Genomic DNA, 22,265 nt, shown 5'->3' with positions numbered 1-22,265 from the left:
CCGTTGTTCCAGGGAACTCACCAAGTGTCAGAAAACAGAACCCTCTCTATTCTCCTCCATACCCACATCTCTTAAAAAGGGGCTGCAACGGATCTGATCCAGACTGATCCAGATTTGAACACTTCTATGATGTCACAGAAGTGGCGCTACGGCTATTGGGCCAACTCCACCAATCATGAGGAGACAGCCACGGACATTGGCGTTCGAAAGCGCTGGAGACGCTGTAGTACATATGCCAGGCCTGTAGATGGTGCTGTTCTCACAGAATCAGCCCATGATGCAAAGACAGTGTTAAATTGAGCGAAATGAGGAATGGCTAAAATGCATGATCTGCTTGGTATTTTGAAAAATAAAAAGTATAAATTATGCCTTATATAGGTATGGTCCTACACTATATTTAAAATAATTTTCCTCAAGATCTTCCTTGGGACAGTCAGCTTATTATTACTTATATAATAATAATAAGTAAATAAGTAATACAATAATTATATATTACTAATATATTTATGGATTAAAAAAAGAAGCAGTTCCAGGATCTTTCCTTTCATCATTAACATACAGATGGCAAAAACAATTACTTGTAGTTTGATTTGTATAAAGTTTTTGCTGCCTTTTAATGTTATCAAATCCTATATTCTACCACGCCGCAAATAAAGGTTTAATTCAAAGCATCCTTATTTTTTAAAATAAACTTGCTTGGGTTTAGGACATGATTGTCAGGGTAACAATTACTCCCAAAGTTCTGTTACAAATGAATCAATCCTGGTGTTTTTGGAGCGAACCCAACGTCCTGCCTAGTTATCATTTTGTTGAATAGACGGTGTAGAGAGTATGAAAATAGCCTGTTTTTAGTACCAATGCTGCCAATTTGAAGCACTCATTCCTGCACCACTCTACACATGCAGAGGAGGTCACGTGTCACGGTGCATGCAGAGTGTGCAGCAGGTGAAGAGCAGCAGGGCGGACTTGATGTTAACATGTAGAGAGACAACTGCACGCTGGCGTTATCAGAGCCAGAGGACTCGCTGAGATAATGAGTCAGGTTGGCTCAGTGTGAGGAGCCGAGGAACAACAGAACACACACACACACTCTCTCCTGGCAGTCAGGGACCATCAGTCTGCAGCTGAGAGCACCTTCAGCTGCGGACTGATCCCACTCCCTCTGACGGGAGGACGCCAATTTAGGAGCAAAATGCCTGAGAGAAAGAATAGAAGAGAGAGCAGAGCCTCGTTACTAAACTACAAGATGCATCTCTCTATCAGGCACTGAAAACAGGACACACTGGAGGCTTATATTTGGGAGGCATATTGCTCCTGAAAGACAAGAAAATACACTATAGATACACACAACGTAGATATACAGTACAGTGACTTCACACAATGAAACAAACGTTGTTTTCAATCTGATTGGATCTCATTACTGGTGTTAGAATAGTGCAAGATTCATCTTTAATGAAAAGGGAAATACCAACATTTCTGTGGTGGTTTATCTGCTTTTGAAGGTAAGGGTAAGGTGGGAATATTCATTCTTAGCTTGGGGTCATGGTTATCATCGACACATTAACAGCAGACTCTATCATCTGCAATTTTTGCATATCATTGTAAGTTAGCTAACCCAGTTAAAATAGTCCGTTCTTGCACACTGAAAAAAACCCACATACAATTATGAAACAGGCTAACTGTGCCAACCGTGTCAGTTGGCCAACTTTATGATCCCTGAATGTCAGCAAGCGCTCGGGTCCCAGCTGTGTGCGTCACTTTTTTGTGTCCCCTGGTTTCCGATGTGTTCAAAACTTCTTGCAGCATTTTTTATATTTGCAGCGTTTCTTTTATGTAGCGCTTTTAGTAAATAGTGCGTATTTTTTGTCAAGGTAGTGAAGATGTTTCATTCTTTTGCATGTGTTTTGGCAACATTTCGTTTTTGTATTTGCATGGTTTCTGAAGCTGCAGCACGTTTCTCCTCATGGAAGTGTTTTGGGCTGTTGATAGCGTGTTTGCACCCGTCGACCACCATACAGTATAACGCCAGTACTAGTAGTTCTCCTTTATATTTAGCTGGAGGTGATTATACTGTAGCTTTCTACAGTTTGAAGTTATACACGTGCAGCAGATTATATCCGCTGTTATTCCACTCATTTGGTTCATATTATTACTGGTGGATTAAGAAGGCATTTAGCTCCTGAAAGATGATCTGGTCAGATACACACAATACAGAAACACTGTGATTTTAAACAATGACATGGACATTGTTTTAAGTTGACGCGTGTCAATTTGTTAGATGCACACTTCTGTACCTCAACTTAACTAACATTTTCAGCACTTTCATTTTTAATTATGTATTTAGTGTAGTATTTCTACTTGGACTTAAGTTAATGATCTTAGAACGTTTAGTAACATTGCCTACATTTAATTGTTTCCTCTTGATAGACCATATATGTTAATGCACAGTCCAGTAATGTATCCTACTGTAAATTCAGTTTTATATTGACAAGCATTGAACAGCAATGAAATGTGTATCTCTTTATTTTGTCCCTCAGAATATATGAAGGTAAAGGTCATATTATTATCTGTTTTCTTTTCAATTTATAGTCCACATATTTACAGTTAAAATGTGTACAATTACACATTTACAGTATTTCATAGTACGGGACTTTCTGTTTTCTCTCGGAGTCTGATGTAAAAACCCAAACATTGCGGGGATTTTAGGTGTTGGTTGTGAAGGTTTATCATCCAACATGACGCACAGAGGCGGCTGCATGTCAGGGTCGCCCTCCCCTCCCCTCTGCTCTCCTCCCCTCTCCTCCTCCTCAACCACCCCCCCACCCCACCCTTACATCGCGGTGCCAAACGCTCCTCCGTTCCTTTGCCAGCTCCTCTTGGACCCCTGCCTGTTCTCAGTGAATCATTTCCCGCGCCGGGCAGCGTCTGCGTTAGCGGCGACGCGGTGACAGAATGTGTTTCCTCTCTCAGGCTAATTGAATTGAAGGTACTGCAGATTCTCCGTCCTCTCCGCAGACGTAGTTCTGGAGAGTTTTTGCTCTCCATCACCGCCCTGACAGGACACTGCGCTCACAGAGGAGCAGGGGCTGATGGGATTGGTCCTGAGTGATGCTGTTCCCCTGATCCTCAGCTCTCCTTCAATTCATTTCCCTCACCAACTGTTAAAAACACAAAGACAGAATGGAGATATGTCGAGTGGGACACCATGATAAGCTTTCTAAAGCTGGAGAATAAGATGGATGGAGGAGAAGTGGGCTGAAAAAGTATAATGTAGTGGAGTAGAAGTAAAAAGGAGCATACATTGAAAAAGCGTATCTAAATTACCTCAAGATTGTACTTCTTTACATTCCACCACTGACTAAAGTACATATTAGTTTTAGTAATATCTTGGTTATTTGAATTTTGTTGGATTTAGACAACAAATACACATGTCAGGAGGAGACACAAATAGATGTTGAAAAGTACCTCTATATTGTACTCTTTACAGTCAAATCAAATATAGAAACACCCTTCTTTATATTTTCTTAAAATATGTTTTATAGTCTTTGTGTTGCCCCCTCAAAAGACTTTATTATTTCTATTGAAAATCAGCTAGACAAGAAGAAACATGTGTTTTGTCATTGTACTTTCCACCTGAGTAAATGCACACTCATACCACTCTGCATATTTACATTATTATGCAACAAAACTGTTTAAAGTGAATTTTCAGAACGCACTTTGTTGAAAAAATTGCAGTTTTAGAACATGCTTCGGACAGTATGTGCTAACATGGCAGCTGCAGAGAGAGTGAGACAGAGGTTTGAGAAATGCCCGGAGGAGAAGAGAGCAAGCCAAGCGTATGGCAATTCTCTCTCTCTCTCTCTCTCTCACACACACACACACACACACACACACACACACACACACACACACACACACACACACACACACACACACACACACACACACACACACACACACACACACACACACACACACACACACACACACACACACACACACACACACACACACACACACACACACACGAACACACACAGAAAGCAGAAGGGCGATTGAGGCACATACTGTATCTGATGAATAGCTGAAATGGTATAGAAATAAAGGAGGCCAGAATATGCATACACACACACACACACACACACACACACAGACACACACACACACAGACACACACACACACACACAGACACACACACACACACACACACACACACACACACACACACACACACACACACACACACAGACACACACACACACACACAGACACACACACACACACACACACACACACACACACACACACACACACACACACACACACACACACACACACACACACACACACACACACACACACACACCACACACACACACACACAGGAAAGGCATGGCTCATGGATTCCTGAGGAAAAAATGAAAACAAGGACCAGACGCTGCAGATCTCACCACTTAAGCCGTATTTTCTCATATTACAGCTTAACCTCTCAAAGTGTACTATTTCAAAGTCAAAGTACACCTAATAAAAAAAATTACCTTCTTTTAGGAAGATAATTGAAGTCCTATGTTTATGAACACATTTATTTCAGTACATCTAGAAGTAACAGATTGTGGAAACACTCTGTTGTAACTTTAGACTTTATTTAAAAAGCCTCCTTCACTGTATAGTCACATTTAAATTGATAATATACCAGAAATCAGACAGCCACTCTTATTGATTTTAGTTTATTTTCATAGAAACAAACTACCACAGTCCTGGTTATCTTTATAACCATACAGTCGTGAGCAGTAACAGATTTAGTTTTTAGTCTTGGTGCTGTGTTTAAGAACTCAGATCTCTGTTAAACCTCAGACTCAGAATTGAAGATGAAATATGACTTGTAGTAAAACTAAATAACAGGTCTGCAGTTTGTATCGCTGCTTTTCAAGTGTGTAGATTCTGTTGACATGTTTATGCATCAAACATATAACATAACTGTGTGTGTATGTGTTCGTATGTGTGTGTGTTCGTATGTGTGTGTGCAGTACATGTTTTATGCTTAATAAAGGTGCATGTATAATAGGCGACACATTCATGTTTATATTAGGGGACTAGTTGATGGTGGAAGCCTCAACATGACGACATGAAGTATGTACGTATTAATATGACTTGTTATATGGCTGCAGGTTTTTATATATACACACACACACACACACACACACACACACACACACACACACACATACACACACACACACACACACACACACACACACACACACACACACACACACACAAACACCCTTCCTGCATGCATGCAAGTACAGTGGCTGCAGAAAATATTTATAAATATATTTAAGTCGTTTCCAAACAATATTTCTAATCATTGTCAGTATTGGTTATTGATAGTCAATTCATGTGAAGAAATGGTAAATGTATAACTTTAAATGGAATCTATTGCACAATAAAGTGTGCAAAAACAAACTCATGTTTTTACAAATACAGTACGAGGCAAACATTTATATATCTCTCGTACTTGAAAAATATAAAATATATATATATATAATACAATAATTGAAAAAAAACGGAATGCAAGACTGTTATATTTACAAGGGAACTTAAGGACTTTCTCCTGAATGTGTGTGTGTTCTTCCTGAGGGAGATGCTTGTCTGGTGGTCCGTGTCGATGTGTTGACCCAGAAATCTCACCCGTCTCTGTTTTATAACATCTTCTCCTGTCTCTGTGTCTAGTTACAATCTGCCTGTTATTCCCCTTCACATCAAACTGTTCTCTTTGTTATGTGAAGGAATTAAGTTCTGCCCTTGAGCAACGCAACTTTATTAAGAGGAAACCTGCTTATTATCTTCCAGTAAGAAGTTAATGTAAGTTAAAGCTCTGGCTATGAAGTTAAATGAAAGAAACAAAAACATTTCTGTCAGTCTGATAACTTTAACTACCTACCGTGGATATTCTTGTTGTTTTGATGTATACCTTGTACTAGCACTCACATCAAGCATGTTGTAATCACGCGTACATAAATGCAACACAAAATAGGTCGTCTCAGTTCAGTCTTTGTTAAAAACCTGAAGGTCTTTTCGGCCATAACACGGAGGAGGAGGAGGAGGAGGAGGAGGAGGAGGAGGAGGAGGAGGAAGAAGAAGAAGAACAAAACAACAGCACAAAGGACAATGAAACATCATTAAAAAGAGTGAAATGTTCAGTAATTTGATGTTTGTGCTTCAGCCTGAAGCTGGAGCAAGAGGACTGAGGAGAAAGATTACTGTGAACATTTCTATCAAACTCATCACACTGAACTCCTACAGTGTCCTTCACAAACACAGTCCCCCAATAGGTCAGACAAGGTCAAATAGTGTCATAACACAGCCGAAAGCTTCTCACTTTAGGGGTAGGGAAGTCAAGGAAAAGGTAGAGGAAAATAAGGAGGTTAGAAGGAAAGACAAAGACCTCATAGGAAAGGGATGAGGAGGTAAGTAATGAGGAACAGTAGGGCGGCCAACGAGAAACTTAGGAAGGAAATGAGAAGGTAGATGATGACAGAATTAATAAGAAAAAGGAAAGAAGAAGATAAACAAGGAAGTATTGAATTTAAGCAAATAAGGCTGTAAAGATTAAAAGGATGAGGTAAGATATGAAAAGGATAGGGAAGGAATTAAGGAGAAAATGAAAGGACCTTATAGGGAAATCAAAAAGGGAAGTACATGAAGAAGGGAAAAGGAAAGGAAAGAAGAAAGTAGGGACAATAAAGTAACAACAAATCCATGCAAGGGAGGAAAGGAGGAGCTTAAAGCAGCAAAGACAAAGTAGAAAAGAAGAGAAGGAGTTAGAGGAAGAAAAGGAGAGATCGAGAACACCGTCAGGAAGTATGAGGAGGAATTAGTGAAGGGTGGACTGTTGATCTCCTGACATTTTGTTACTCCATCCATAACTTTGACCTCTTCTCTCTGTGGACTTTTATACATCCTCACCTAACATCTTGTTTTGCACCTGACGCATATGTCATAATTCCCAAAGCAGTTAGAGCTCCTGAAGGCACCATGTACATAAACCTGCTCCCTTGAGAGGAAGGTCTGTTAATCACAACAAAAAAAACGATCAAGATATATTTTGTGCAAGTATAGAATTACAAAAAATGTGTACGTGACCAAGTCTCCGAGCAAAATGGAAACACAGGAGTGTGTGTGTGTGTGTGCTTGTCTGAGAAAGACAGAGTGGATGACGGCTTCTGATAAGGATGGAAAAACAGAGCTGTATTTTCCTTTGATGCACACAGTCACACACACACACACACACACACACACACACACACACACACACACACACACACACACACACACACACACACACACACACACACACACACACACACACACACACACACACACACACACACACACACACACACACACACACACACCTCAGAAATCAGATTTGGGAGCTGTGAGAAATAGATGCATGAAAGGTTGAAAAATGAGGCCTGTCTAATCATTCAATTAGGATCCAAGGCAGATGGTACACACACACACACACACACACACACACACACACACACACACACACACACACACACACACACACACACACACACACACACACACACACACACACACACACACACACACACACACAGACCTGTTACCCTTTGTAAGTCTAGCTCACTCTGAACTCTGTAATCCTATAGCCTCTCTCTCTCAATGTAACTGTATACTCGATCGCCCCGTTTACTGTTAATGAGACACTTGTCGGCCTGCTCTTCATTACCTGAAAATCCCATAATTATTTGACTCTATATGTGGAGATATCAACATGATCCCTACCTGCAGATTAACCTCTTACATCACCACAGTGTCCTGGTTTGAGTCCAGGTTTGGGATTTGTTGCAGCGAATAAAACCCACACTGTCCGTGTTCAGAAGATAATGCTAAGTGTAATAAGGTCCAGCTTAGAATAAGTTTGTTATTCATTATTATAGACACAAATAAAAATAAATGTGTATCACACATACAGTATATCACACAACTATATTAGTTTTGGGGAGGTTGTGCCTCAGTGGTAAGTGCGTTGATCTGCGGATCACGGGGGCACTGGTTTGAATACCGCTGCAGTCAACATTCCGCTGTGTCCTCGGACAAGACACTTCACCCCAACTTGTTCCTGTTGGGATTGCCCACAGTATTGAATGTATGTAAGTCGCTTTGGATAAAAACGTCTAACAATTGACATGTAATGTAATGTCTCCAGCTCTATGGTTCGTCTCCCTGTGATTTAATAGCCAAACGGCGAAAATGTACATCTTGTCCTGAAATTCCCTGCTGCTCTCTGTACTTTAGTATCAGTGTTGCTAAAAGGCACTCAACATTTTTTATCCATTTTATAAATATCTTTATTTTATTTTGTTATTTTTTGTTATGTTTATATAAATATTCCTATTCTTCTTATTTTATTGTATTTTATTGTCAAAAAACCCCATAAAGTATTCTCGTTCTGATTAATGAAGGAAGGAAAAGTATGCAGCTTGAGAGAAAGTTGCTTGACTTACACATAAATGATGACATTCAGTCGATGCTTGTCATGATATATTCACATGCTACCTTGTTCTGTGTGTAGCTGGTACACTGGGCCAGTCAGCAGCAGGATCAGGATGAGAAGATGGCTGGCTGTGTGTTTCCAATGGGACCAGAGAGCTTTCAGCGCTTCACGCCGGACTCCCTGGCGGCCATCGAGCAGCGCATCGCCCAGGAGCGGGCACGACGCAACAAACACTACCAGGAGGTACACACACACACACACACACACACACACACACACACGCACACACACACGCACACGCACGACAAACAAGAAATACAACTGAGGGAAATAAAGAAGGAAGTAGAGAAGGAGGAGGTACATGACAAAAGGAGGTAGGAGGTAGGGGAGGAAAGAAAAAGGTAAAGAAGTCAAGGAGGAGTTAGATGAGGGAATAAGAAGGTGGGCAAGGAAGAAAGGGTAAAGGAGAGGAGATTGAAGGGAATAACAAAGGGGAAGTAGAGGAGGGAAGGGAGAAGGAGGCCAAGAAGGAAAGCAGCAGGTAGATGAGGAAAGACAGAGGTGAGGAAGGGAATGAGGAGGTACATAAGGAAAAGAGCAGGTATCATTATTTGTATTAAAACCTGACTAAAATGAGGAGTTCTGCACCTCTGTAGGCAGATGTGAGATCTGTTTGAGGGGTGGTGATGATATCTGTGTATGTGTTTGTGTGTGTGTGTGTGTGTGTGTGTGTGTGTGTGTGTGTGTGTGTGTGTGTGTGTGTGTGTGTGTGTGTGTGTGTGTGTGTGTGTGTGTGTGTGTGTGTGTGTGTGTGTGTGTGTGTGTGTGTGTGTGTGTGTGTGTGTGTGTGTGTGTGTGTGTGTGTGTGTGTGTGTGTGTGTGTGTGTGTGTGTGTGTGTGTGTGTGTGTGTGTGTGTGTGTGTGTGTGTGTGTGTGTGTGTGTGTAGGACCTGGGTGACGTGGTGCTCCCCCGGCGCCGGCCCGACCTGGAGGCAGGGAAACAGCTGCCGCGAATCTTTGCCGACATCCCGTCTCATCTGGTTGGCGTTCCCTTGGAGGACATCGACCAGTACTACTTCAAAGGCAAGAGGGTAGGTGACCCAGTGAGAGTGTGTACTGTATGTGTGTGTGTGTGTTTGTTTGGAAGTACCCCGTCTTTCCTTTTGGAGAATCCCTGGAAGATAAATCGACCCTTTGGCAGCCTACTTCACTGAAGAGCAGAGAAGCTATAGAGAAATATGTTCTTGGTGCATCTTTGCACATATTTTAAAAGATGGTAATATTCAAATATTTTGCACCCTGTTTTTTTATTTACGTATTTTTACGTATTTTTTTACGTATTTTTCATGTATAATTAATTGTATTATTATGATTGTTATTATTATTATTATTATTAATAATGTATCTAGTTAGTTTGATCGTTAGTTAATTAGACAGTAAGTCAGACAGTTAGTTAGTTTGACAGTTAAACAGTAAGTTGCTCAAACTGAAATAAAAACTTTAAAAAAGCTGTTTTTCTGTCTCTCCTGCAGACCTTCATAGTCCTGAACAAAGGGAAGGCCATTTTCCGCTTCAATGCCACGTCCGCTCTCTACATCTTCAGTCCCTTCAACCCCATCCGCAGAATCTCCATCAAGATCCTGGTGCATTCATATCCTTCTTCTCTCACTGTTCTCTGCATGATGGTCTTCTGCTGGGGGGACCATGTCTGCAGGGAGGGCAGAGGTTAGAGGTCAGATACAGAGCAGTGTGTGTTTGTGTGTGTGAGTGAGTGAGTGTTGGTGTGCGGCTGGGCCACCCTGACGACTGTGTGTGTGATGATTTAAACATGATGCGTGCTCCATCTCTGCTGCATACAGAGTGTTGGCTTCTACTGTAGTGAAGTGGAAATTAGAGCAACTTGCAATTTACTTGACGGAAAGGTTTTTTTTTTTTACACTTACCGTAGTTACCTTTAACACTAAGAAATATATGATTTCTAAAACGATGCAGCCCTGTAATATTAATCTACCAAGTGATACTGTATAGAAAGTCTAAAAGTGACTTTCGTAAATCATACTTTTAACCATACATGTATATCAAAATATATCTGTTCAATAGTCTTGTTCTAAAACTGAAAGCTCCAAATGGCCCTTACACCTATTCCAAAGTGATAAAAACAGATGAATTTAATACACAAATAAATTTTTTTGAATAAAAATGAATAATGAAAATTATAATGAAAAAATGTATTTAATAATAAAAAGCAAACAAAATAATATAATACATACAGTGGGGCAAAAAAGTATTTAGTCAGCCACCAATTGTGTAAGTTCTCCCACTTAAAAAGATGAGAGAGGCCTGTAATTGTCATCCCAGGTATAACTCAACTATGAGAGACAGAATGAGAAAAAAAATCCAGAAAATCACATTTTCTGATTTTTAAAGAATTTATTTGCAAATTATGGTGGAAAATAAGTATTTGGTCAATAAGAAAAGTTCATCTCAATACTTTGTTATATACCCTTTGTTGGCAATGACAGAGGTCAAACGTTTTCTGTAAGTCTTCACAAGGTTTTCACACTGTTGCTGGTATTTTGGCCCATTCCTCCATGCAGATCTCCTCTAGAGCAGTGATGTTCTGGGGCTGTCGCTGGGCAACACGGACTTTCAACTCCCTCCAAAGATTTTCTATGGGGTTGAGATCTGGAGACTGGCTAGGCCACTCCAGGACCTTGAAATGCTTCTTACGAAGCCACTACTTCGTTGCCCGGGCGGTGTGTTTGGGATCATTGTCATGCTGAAAGACCCAGCCACGTTTCACCTTCAATGCCCTTGCTGATGGAAGGAGGTTGTCACTCAAAATCTCACGATACATGGCCCCATTCATTCTTTCCTTTACACGGATCAGTCGTCCTGTTCCCTTTGCAGAAAAACAGCCCCAAAGCATGATGTTTCCACCCCCATGTTTCACAGTAGGTGTTCTTTGGATGCAACTCAGCATTCTTTCTCCTCCAAACACGTCTAGTTGAGTTTTTACCAAAAAGTTCTATTTTGGTTTCATCTGACCATATGAAATTCTCCCAATCCTCTTCTGGATCATCTAAATCAGGGCTATTCAATTAGTTTGGAATGGGGGCCGGTTGATGAAAATGATCCAAAGCAAGGGGCTGGGAAAAAATGGCTTGAAATATGAGCAATCATATTAAGAGCTTCAGATACAGTAAATACTACAGCAGGTCACCCTTGAAAAAGAGATCAATGATCTCAATGGGATTCACCTGCATAAATAAAGGTATGAAATGAAATGACTACAACAGCATAGTGGAGTGCATATATTTTGTTTAATTAAATCAAACATAGGCCCAAGGCCTTTATAAATGGCAAGTTCAGAACTCAGTACATGTGAATAATATAACCATCAACATCATTAGATTTAGATTAAATGATCGAATAATTCACACAAAATAGCAATTTAGGGCCATACACAAACAACAGTGCATATTATGTTATAATAACAATAAAGACAAGTGAGCCATACCACATCAATCGCTTAATTAAAAGCAAAAACAATTATCAAAAGACTTGTATTAATTACCAAAACACAACACACAGCCTTTTAAAACTCAAACCTTTTTTGATTAACATATTGATAACTGACATACAGTATGCAACCAACTTGGCAGATCTGTGCCATCTAATGAGAGAAATGGCATTTTTTCGATTTAGCAAGAGCAGGGAAGTCGGGAGTATACGTTGTCATGGCAATACGCATACAGTGATGCAGATACTGGTCAGTGAGGGATGCTCGATTATTAGTTTTTATGGCATTCATGTGTGAGAATGCCGATTCGCACGTGTAAGTCGAGCCAAACATTGTGAGGACAAAAAGGGCAAGACCCCTTGAATGAGGGAATTTCTCGTGGCTGACTTCCTGAGTCCAGAACTTTTCAGAACCTGCCAGCTGAAATGACTGTCGCAGGTCATCTGATGACTGAATGTCAATGAGTTCGAGTTGTAAAGACGCCTCATTTAATGTCACAATCAGCTCCTTTGCTTTCAGTGCAAACTCCCCCTCTACATTCACAGAGAAAGGGTCCTTCACAAATCTCATCACTTCAGTCGGGAGACTGAAATGGTCAAACCTCGCGGCAAAGTTGGTTTTCAATGCGTCCATAAATCCAGTCATCACCTCTGTGATTTGTAAACCTGCAGTGCGCATGGTTGGAAAATGGAGCATTTTGCCTGGACATAAATCCGCAAAAAAAAGTGTGAGCTTTTTTTGAAACGCATGGAGTCTCTCCACAAGTTGTGTAACCATTTTATCTCTGCCCTGCAGCTCCAAATTGAGTTGGTTCAGATGTTGGAAAATGTCGCTCAAAAAGCAAACAGCAGCGTAAAACTCATAATTCTCTATCAAACACAGAAAGGCGTTGGCTTTTTTATGTTTTGAATTGCGGAGAAACGCCATGATCTCCTCCTTAAGTCCACAAAATTGTTTCAAGACGTTTCCTTTGCTTAGCCATCTAATGTCATTGTGCATGAACAAATCATTATATCGAGCTGACATGTCTGACAACATCTGGCGGAAAAGGCGGTGCTGTAAACTGGAGTTACAACGAATAAAGTTAATAATCGCCATGACAGAGTCCATTGTGTTTTTTAACTCACCACTCAGTTTTGCGCACAGGAGGCTTTGGTGGATGAGGCAATGAAGCGATCTCAGCTGTGGAGCCACATCTGCCAGCCTAGCGGACAGTCCCTGTGTTCGGCCCGACATCGCAGGGGCCCCATCCGTTACAAGCATGTTAATACGATCCAATCCCAACTTGTGCTCCTTGAAAAACGAAACCACTTTGTGGAACATCACCTCACCGGTCGTGTGTCCCTCCAAAGGAATTAATCCAAGTAGATCCCCCCGAAAGAACTCACCATCAAAAAATCTACCATAGAGGCACAGCTGTGCAACATCGCTGCTGTCAGTGGATTCATCAATAGCTAGCGACATAACCTCCGCCTTTCTCAGTTTTTCCAAGAGAATCTCAAAAACGTCCGATGCAAGGGTCTCCACTCTCCTTGATGTTGACGTGTCAGAAATCGGAATGTTCTTAATTGAGACAATAACGCGTTTTCTGATTTTTTCATCTGCAACCACTTCCTCAATTGATGCAAGCATACACTCTTTGACTGTCTCTGCGTCCGTAAAAGGCCTTTTCTTTTTGCCTAATATCCAGGCCACTCGTAGGGACGCTGCGGTAGCTCTCTCTTGGTCAGTGCAAGCCCGAAACAGGGAGCTACGTCTTTGGTCATAGCACAAAGTTAGCCCCAAAATCTTCTGGCGGCGAGCATCAGAGCCCGCTGGAAAAGTGGCGTCAAAGTTGGCGTGAGCTGTCTTAAAATGCCTTCTCAAGTTGTACTCTTTACACACCGATAAACACTCATTGCTGATTAAACACACGGGCCTCCCACTGACATTTACACACAAGTACTTCTCTTTCCACTCGCTGTTGAATTGCCGGTTTTCGGTGTCAACCTTTCGTTTTTTTAACGTAGAAAGAGACATTTTGATATCCAACTATGCTGACCAGGTTTGATTAATCATACCATTGGCGCGAAACCGTCGAAGGTGCGCAAGCTTGTAGTGAAGGGCAGCGCGAGCCGCGAGGACGCGCGCAGAGGTGGGTTCGAAACCCGGGCCCGCCAAAGTTTTCAGGCAATGTCTTCCCCTCTATCTCTCAATGTAACACCCTCTCAGCAATAAAGGCACTCTGGCCCAAAAAAAAAAAATGTAAATGAATTTTTTTTTAATTCAACTTTAATTTAAAAAAAAAACTTTTTAACATTATACTCAAAGGGCCAGTAAATATCACCCGGGGGCCGGATTTGGCCCGCGGGCCGCCAATTGAATAGCCCTGATCTAAATGCTCTCTAGCAAACTTCAGACGGGCCTGGACATGTACTGGCTTAAGCAGGGGGACGCGTCTGGCAATGCAGGATTTGAGTCCCTGGCTGCGTAGTGTGTTACTGATGGTAGCCTTTGTTACTTTGGTCCCAGCTCTCTGCAGGTCATTGACTAGGTCCCCCCGTGTGGTTCTGGGATTTTTGCTCACCGTTCTTGTGATCATTTTGACCCCACGGGGTGAGATCTTGCGTGGAGCCCCAGATCGAGGGAGATTATCAGTGGTCTTGTATGTCTTCCATTTTCTAATAATTGCTCCCACAGTTGATTTCTTCACACCAAGCTGCTTACCTATTGCAGATTCAGTCTTCCCAGCCTGGTGCAGGTCTACAATTTTGTTTCTGGTGTCCTTCGACAGCTCTTTGGTCTTGGCCATAGTGGAGTTTGGAGTGTGACTGTTTGAGGTTGTGGACAGGTGTCTTTTATACTGATAACGAGTTCAAACAGGTTCCATTAATACAGTTAACAAGTGGAGGACAGAGGAGGCTCTTAAAGAAGAAGTTACAGGTCTGTGAGAGCCAGAAATCTTGTTTGTTTGTAGGTGACCAAATACTTATTTTCCACCATAATTTGCAAATAAATTCTTTACAAATCAGACAATGTGATTTCCTGGATTCTTTCCCCCCATTCTGTCTCTCATAGTTGAATTTTACCTAGGATGAAAATTACAGGCCTCTCATCTTTTTAAGTGGGAGAACTTGCACAATTGGTGGCTGACTAAATACTTTTGTGCCCCACTGTGTATATATATATATATATATATATATATATATATATATATATATATATATATATATATATATAATAATACGGATGAGGATTAGGGCCACATGAAAAAAATGTTTTTTTTTGTTCTGAGAAAAAAGTCAGAATTCTGAGATTAAAGTCAGTTTTTTTTCCTTCACCCTAATCCTCTTCCGTATAATAATAATAATGTTGTTGGATGATGCAAAATATTTATTTAAATTCATACTGGCTTTAGTCTTTATATTTTTCTTGAATTTTTCGTTTTTTGGGGTACAGTATTACATGGTTAATTAATATGTAGTGACCCATTCGATATATCTGAACTCCATTACATTAACCTGATTACGTTCAGCTGGCATGAAGATCAATGAATTGCTTTAATGGCAAACATAATAAATACAATGACAAATGAGAAGTTGTGAGAATAAGTTATCTTCCTGAATTTCCATCATAAAAAAGGCAAGTAGCCAAAAGAGAAGAGGTTGTGAGAAAAAATGATGTGAAATTAACTTATTTTCTCCCTCCATTAATTGAGGATTCTAATGCAGTAAAGAAGGTATTAGTGTGATTTTGATCATAATACATTCATTGCATTGATTATGCTGTAGGTTACATAACATTCATCACACATTTGAACACTTACATAAGGTATACACTTATCATAAACTTTGATATCAGACTGTTTAATGACCATGTGGCTGATTTTAAATTGATAAAATGTTAACCAGGTTGCAGGGTACAGTACTCATTTCTATAAAACGTTTACTGATGCTGGAGAAAAAAATCAAATCATATAAGACTGCACACTGCAATACAATTTCCCAGCAACACAGATCTTTATCATTAGCAACGACGATCTTTATCAATCATCATTACAATTTTATGCTAGATTTAAATACATTTTGAATATGATTTTTGCTTTAAATTTTCAATTTTACACCTGCTCCTATAGCAGGATGCTTTCCAGGCATATTTGGAGGTGACGGTGTGTTTACCAATCATGTAAACTGTGTGTGTGTGTGTGTGTGTGTGTGTGTGTGTGTGTGTGTGTGTGTGTGTGTGTGTGTGTGTGTGTGTGTGTGTGTGTGTGTGTGTGTGTGTGTGTGGGGGGGGGGTGTGGGGGGGTGTGTGTCTGTGTGTCTGTGTGTGTGTGTGTGTGTGTGTGTGTGTGTGTGTGGGTGTGGGTGTGTGTGGGTGTGTGTCTGTGTCTGTGTCTGTGTGTGTGTGTGTGTGTGTGTGGGGGGGGGGGGGTGTGTGTCTGTGTGTCTGTGTGTGTGTCTGTGTGTGTGTGTGGGTGTGTGTGTGTGTGTGTGTGTCTGTGTGTCTGTGTCTAAGGGCTCATTCCGTCGGTCGTATTTCTGAGTCAGATATCATCTTGAGCTGTCTGGACAGCTATAAACATGACCAGTAAATATTTCCTATCAAGGTGGCCCCTGCACACACCACACACCCACACAGACATGCTAGCAAACACACACACACTCAGAATTTCCACCCGTGAACTTTGACCAACTGCCTCTTACAGGTATGTTTGTTGTGTTTTTCAAACACCTGTTGGTCAATTACACAACATGTTCATTCGATTGAATGTGTTAGAAGACTGATATCTGGTGGAACATTTTGAATAATTGCAGTTTCTTCAAATGCATATGAAAACATACATGGGTTTATACTACGGTGCATTTATTGTGATCCGAGTAAAATAAGTTGGTTGTCTGGCCCAAGATCTTTATCAAGGTTATCATCATTTCACATGTGATTTAATCTCTTTTGTTTAAGCTTTATTTCCAAAATGTCCTTTAAAAGTGTGCAATGGCATTGATGCATAACGTGCAGTGAGAAGAAACAAGTGCAGAAAACCTTAAAAGTGGTGGAAATTGAGGCATTGTATTATTTAAAAATTGGACCCTTTCTCTAGAATGAGAATTTTTTGATGTGATAATTGAGCCCTTTTGAGTCAGTGTGCCCTCTGGATAAAAGTGATTTGCTTCCACTTCACACTCGTATTACTAAATCATTTTCAAAATAAGACTCTTAAATGAAGCCCCTGAATGTTATTTTATACGACAGCTGTGCTCATATTTAAATGTTTTAATGTACTCTTGTACGCTTTCTTGTCCAGTCAAGTTTTTTTTTACCTCAATGTCAAATATAATCTAAAATACGGCCATTCCAAACTTTTTATTAGAAGATCACCTGTGAAGAGGTCAAAGTGACATTAGTTTCCAGATTAAAAGAAAATGTAAGGTAATATAAAATAAAGCCTTAATAATGTCTCTTAGGAAATAAAGGAGTCAAAGCAGCAATAAGAAACACATTGATTATAAGAATTTTAAAGTATAAAAAAGGAGTAGGTACAACACATGAATGGTGAATGTGAATAAATGTATTTATATACGTCGTCTATAGGTTAGGATTATTGCCAGTCGCCCCGTCCCACGCCACGCCGGCGTCCTGACAGATATGACCTCACACCCAAAACTCAACACCAGCCCCCTTCATATCTCTCCCCTCCCTCCCCCCCTCACATCACACTCGTCTATTTTTACCGGGGGAGGCGGCGGGTGTTGAGAGACGTCGAATGGTGGACACGCTGCTGTTTTCGGGGGATAAGAGGGGGGAGAGGTCGCCGCGGAGGTGTGGCGCTGCTGATGTATGTGTGTGTTTGAGTGTGTGTGGTCAAAACAAAACTTAGGACAAGTGTGTGTCGTTGTAAGGGTACAAGCTGCAGTGGTGAAGTGGAGTTTTAGTGTGTGTGTGAGTGTTTTTATAAGTGTGTGTGAGATCAAGTGTTTGTTGGATTCATGCCCGACCACAGTGGCGCCACCATGACAAGCCGGGGTGTGAGGTGGACACACACACACAGACGTTGTTAACTGGAATATGTACAATAAATATGAACGTATGTTTCATTAGGCAAGAAAGAATAATAACACGAGGAGAGTGAAATAGAGTAAAAAGAGTAAAATAACTAAATCAAAATAAAATATACAAAATAAATGAAATAATGATTAAATATAAAAGAGCTAATATATTATATATTCTAATATAGTAAAATATAATTAAATAAAAAACTTTAAATAATAATTTAAAATAAAAGTAAAACAGTACAATTATGAGATGAGAGGAAAATAACAAACACACACACACACACACACACACACACACACACACACACACACACACACACACACACACACACACACGCAAACAAATTGTGTGTTTTCTCTCTAGGTAATCATTATTAACACTGTTCTAACAGAAAACACTGTTTGACTACATATCCCATGGGGCTTTGCTTCTGGAGGACACCCCTTTGACTTTGTTTCCCTTGAGGCATTGCTCCAGGAAGCTGTTAATCACCAGCTGCGTCTCGTGGTTTAAAAAACATTGTGTAAGCACTACAGCTTTGGCACAAGATTATTGACCTTTTGTTTTTTTACATCAACAGTTATTTATAAGTCGAGAGAAGTCCAAGAGAAGTGGATTACATTAATGTAATGACAAATAAAGATGATTAACGATCATGTAAACAATAGCTATTCTCTAATCAGATTCTCAAGCCCAGGAGAAGTTTTGATTTAATTCATATGGAAACTATAATAGAATTGTAAGTTCTGTTACTAGTTACTTTAATGTGTTTCAAACTGTCTCCAGCAAATGTTGGGAAACTACATGCAATAAACAAAATTCAGTTTAATTATACAACATATAGAAAACCTTGCATTATTTATAGATTTAAATACATATTTAGACTAATATCTGTTGGCTCAGTATCCAATGATTAATAAAGGGAATATGAACCAACTCAATTAATGATAACATAATTGGCATTTTGATCAGTCATGAAAATATTTTATACTTAGAGTGAACACAAAATGACTCGGGATACTATTCTTTCGAAATAAGAGCATTGGTTACAGTGTTGGCTTTAATTAGAACAGAAAAGTAATTCAATGCTCAGAAAGAGAAAATATTGAGTGATGGAGGTGAGGGAGATGTGGAAAGAGGGAGGAAGATCCCGCGGAGGGTGTGGGAGGTGTAATTACATTACCGGTATGGTGGCCTGGGAGGGCCATAACAGCAGGTCTGTCATTACAGCGTAATTATCTCCCGGCGGCACGGGGGGACGTTTGCGTTGTTTGTCAATCGCTAACCCTGTTACCTCGCCATCATTACAGCCAGCACTCAATCAACAATTACCCCGCGACTCGAACAACTTTCAGCTGGAGTTTGGAGTGTGTTCCTGCTGCCAAATTACAATAATTAAGATTCATTTATAACTTTGATTGACATCAGAACGAGGGCTCTCCCACATCATGTGTGTGAAGGTGATACTTAACATGTAGCGCTGCCTTCTGACACTTTGAAAAAGTTACCATGTCACAATACATGACATAAATCACTTCATCTACACCAGGGCTCTCAAATCATTTGGGAACCTCAGATCTGACTTTCTCACAATTTGAAAAAATGTGAGAAACCAGAATTAAGGTCTTTTGCTTTTATGCCTCCTTCTTCCCACGTTGCTAAGGTAAAGGCGGCTAATGTTCGATAAGACATCTGTTAGCAAGCCTTTTCAACATGTTCATAAAAACATTGACTTCCATACGAGGGAACAGGAAGTGCTAAAATGTTGACTCATCACAGGCTTTAGGTCTCATTCCTTCAACACTCTATATAGGTCATATACAGTAGGGGAAATTATAATTAGTGAAGTTCTCGAGTTAAAAAACCTTTTTCTAAGCTTTTCTGGGATATCACATTTACAAGAATGGTTTATTATCTCAAATAACAACTAATTATTATTATAAGAAATAACTGCTTGCAGCAAGGATTTTTATCTCTTTAAGATCTTGCATGTAAGTTTATTAAAAATGACTCAAATGTACTTTTAAACATATTAATGATGAGGATTATTATTAATATTTTGAAAGTATCTGAATCACTTTATCCAGAGGGTACACTTAATCCAAAACATCATATCAATAGTTGGGTCCAGGACCTCAATCCCGTGACCATTCTCTGGCTAACATGTTTTGACGATTGATTTGACATCTATGGACCTTTTAGAAAAAATTTAGAAACACGGTCCCTCGAAAATTTGCCGGCATTTTTTGCTAGGGGGCCAAATCCACAATGGCCGCCGGCGCCATCTTGAAAAATTTACTTTTGAACCAGAGCACCTACAATCAAGTGTAAATACACTTTTTGCACTGAATCTACCATGGGGAAACCGATTCTGACATCAGTTTGACGATAAAATGTAGTTTTGACCAAAATATCCAAGATGGCCGCCAGCGCCATCTGAAAAAGTAACTTTTGAACCCCATCACCTACAATCAAGTGTAAATACACTTTTTGCACTGATTTGACCATGGGGATTCCGATTCTGACATCATTTTGACGTTATAACATCATTTTTACCCAGATATCCAAGATGGCTGCCATATGCTGGAGTGAAAAGTAACATAAAATGAAAGCGAAGGCACCACTCGACCGAGAGCTTTTAATCAAGAATGAGCATTATATATATACGAATAATTATACTCATTGTGTATTGTACATTCAATTATACATTGTACATTTAGCTAATTGTGTCTTATTTTTATATATTTCCAGAGACAGAGTGATCAGCATATGAACAGCGTATAAACAGCGCAGCTTAGGACGATGTCAAAAGTTCCATGTGTTCTTCAGTGTGGAGGGTTTTGCGATAAAGCCGCCGGTGCCATTTCTGCAGCTGTGTGGGCCAATCTTGAACAGAAGGCGCTGTTATGGAGTGGTCTGGACAAGTTCGGGACCGTCCATTCAACCGTGGATTGGGGTAAAGGTCACAGTGGACAATGTGTCCATGATACGTGTAGGTTCACCCTATCAAGCGCGAAGAAACTGGAGCAGGCCATCGAAAGAAAGAAGAAACAAGAGGTTGAATGCCAAGCTCAGTCATCATCTGTGTCTGATGTTCCTTCTCCAACTGCACCTCCAGCAGCCAAACGACTGCGATCTACTCTAGGGGCGATACACGATAAAACCAAATGTGTTTGGTGTTGCAAGGCGGAGACGACCAAGCACCCAGAATCAAAGCTGAATCTCATTTCATATGATCATGCATGGGCGGCCTTTAAGAGTCATACAGTGGCCCTGTACGATCCGGTGATGCGTGACAGAATAAACTGCCTGATTGATTCTGCAGGTGATCAACCCTACGCACTTGAGATTAGATATCACCATAAATGCTGGTTGAAACATGTTCGTACATATCAGAAGATGACTGATGACGACAAGCTACCACTCATGAACAATGTAAGTCTGCGCGAAGCTCAGACCATCTTCTTCGACCATATCAGATTTATTATCTTTGAGGAACATGAGCTACGGTCACTGCAAAGCCTCCTCCGAGACTACAGCTCGATCGTGTCTCGGTATGGCTTCCAAACATCTGGAGTCAAGTCTTCCTACATAAAAGACATCCTGATCCGGGAATTTGAAGACAAGATTGGATTCCATTCCCGCCCTCAGAAGAACCATAGTGACCTAGTTTATGACACATCTGGGTGTGGTTCATATGTCGAAGCAGCGCTATCCTCCATTGGTGTTAGCAGTGAGCAGCTGGTGCACAATGTGGCCGCCCGACTGCAGGCTGATATCAAGGCAGTACAACTCGTCCCGTGGCCGCCGAGAGTTGATGAGCTTGAGGAGGAAGAAGAGCTCTCCCCTCTCATGGTACAGCTGCTATCGTCTTTGCGGGGCAAGAAGGAGTTAGATCTGTCTCCCAGCACTCTCTCTCTCACGTCAATCATCACACAGTATGTCACAAAGCGACCAACTACTACCACCATCAATGCCACAGTCACCCTTCATGGTATAACTCGTAGCAAGGAGCTCGTCGATTCCTTTCACAAGCTTGGAATAGGTATAAGCTACCCCAATGTGCTCCTGCTGCGAGATATCTGGGCTATGCATGACCTTGAACGATGCGCAGTGTGCCCCAACGAGATCGCGGAGGGGAAGCCCAGTGTTAGCATTATCGACAACGATGACTTCCA

The 22,265-nt window shown here is 40.7% G+C and overlaps 1 protein-coding gene and 1 long non-coding RNA gene across 2 annotated transcripts in view; one reads left to right on the top strand and one right to left on the bottom strand.

Annotated features, from left to right (window-relative positions):
- LOC307026419 (sodium channel protein type 2 subunit alpha-like) overlaps window positions 1-10,261 on the top strand; it is a gene marked incomplete at its 3' end in the record, with an annotated part of 38,305 nt that extends 28,044 nt beyond the window's left edge. The window contains exons 2-4 of the mRNA XM_079661804.1: window positions 8,610-8,774; window positions 9,479-9,622; window positions 10,064-10,261. Coding sequence (XP_079517930.1) covers window positions 8,652-8,774; window positions 9,479-9,622; window positions 10,064-10,261 — 465 coding nt within the window. The 5' untranslated portion in view covers window positions 8,610-8,651. The remainder of the gene's footprint in view (window positions 1-8,609; window positions 8,775-9,478; window positions 9,623-10,063) is intronic.
- LOC307026289 overlaps window positions 1-22,265 on the bottom strand; it is a 340,364-nt gene that overhangs the window by 221,367 nt on the left and 96,732 nt on the right. The window lies entirely within an intron of this gene.

The sequence above is a fragment of the Notothenia rossii genome, assembly GCF_949606895.1.
Source record: "Notothenia rossii genome assembly, chromosome: 12".
In the NCBI taxonomy this organism is placed as follows: domain Eukaryota; kingdom Metazoa; phylum Chordata; class Actinopteri; order Perciformes; family Nototheniidae; genus Notothenia; species Notothenia rossii.
This window is presented reverse-complemented; position numbering and strand designations above follow the sequence as displayed.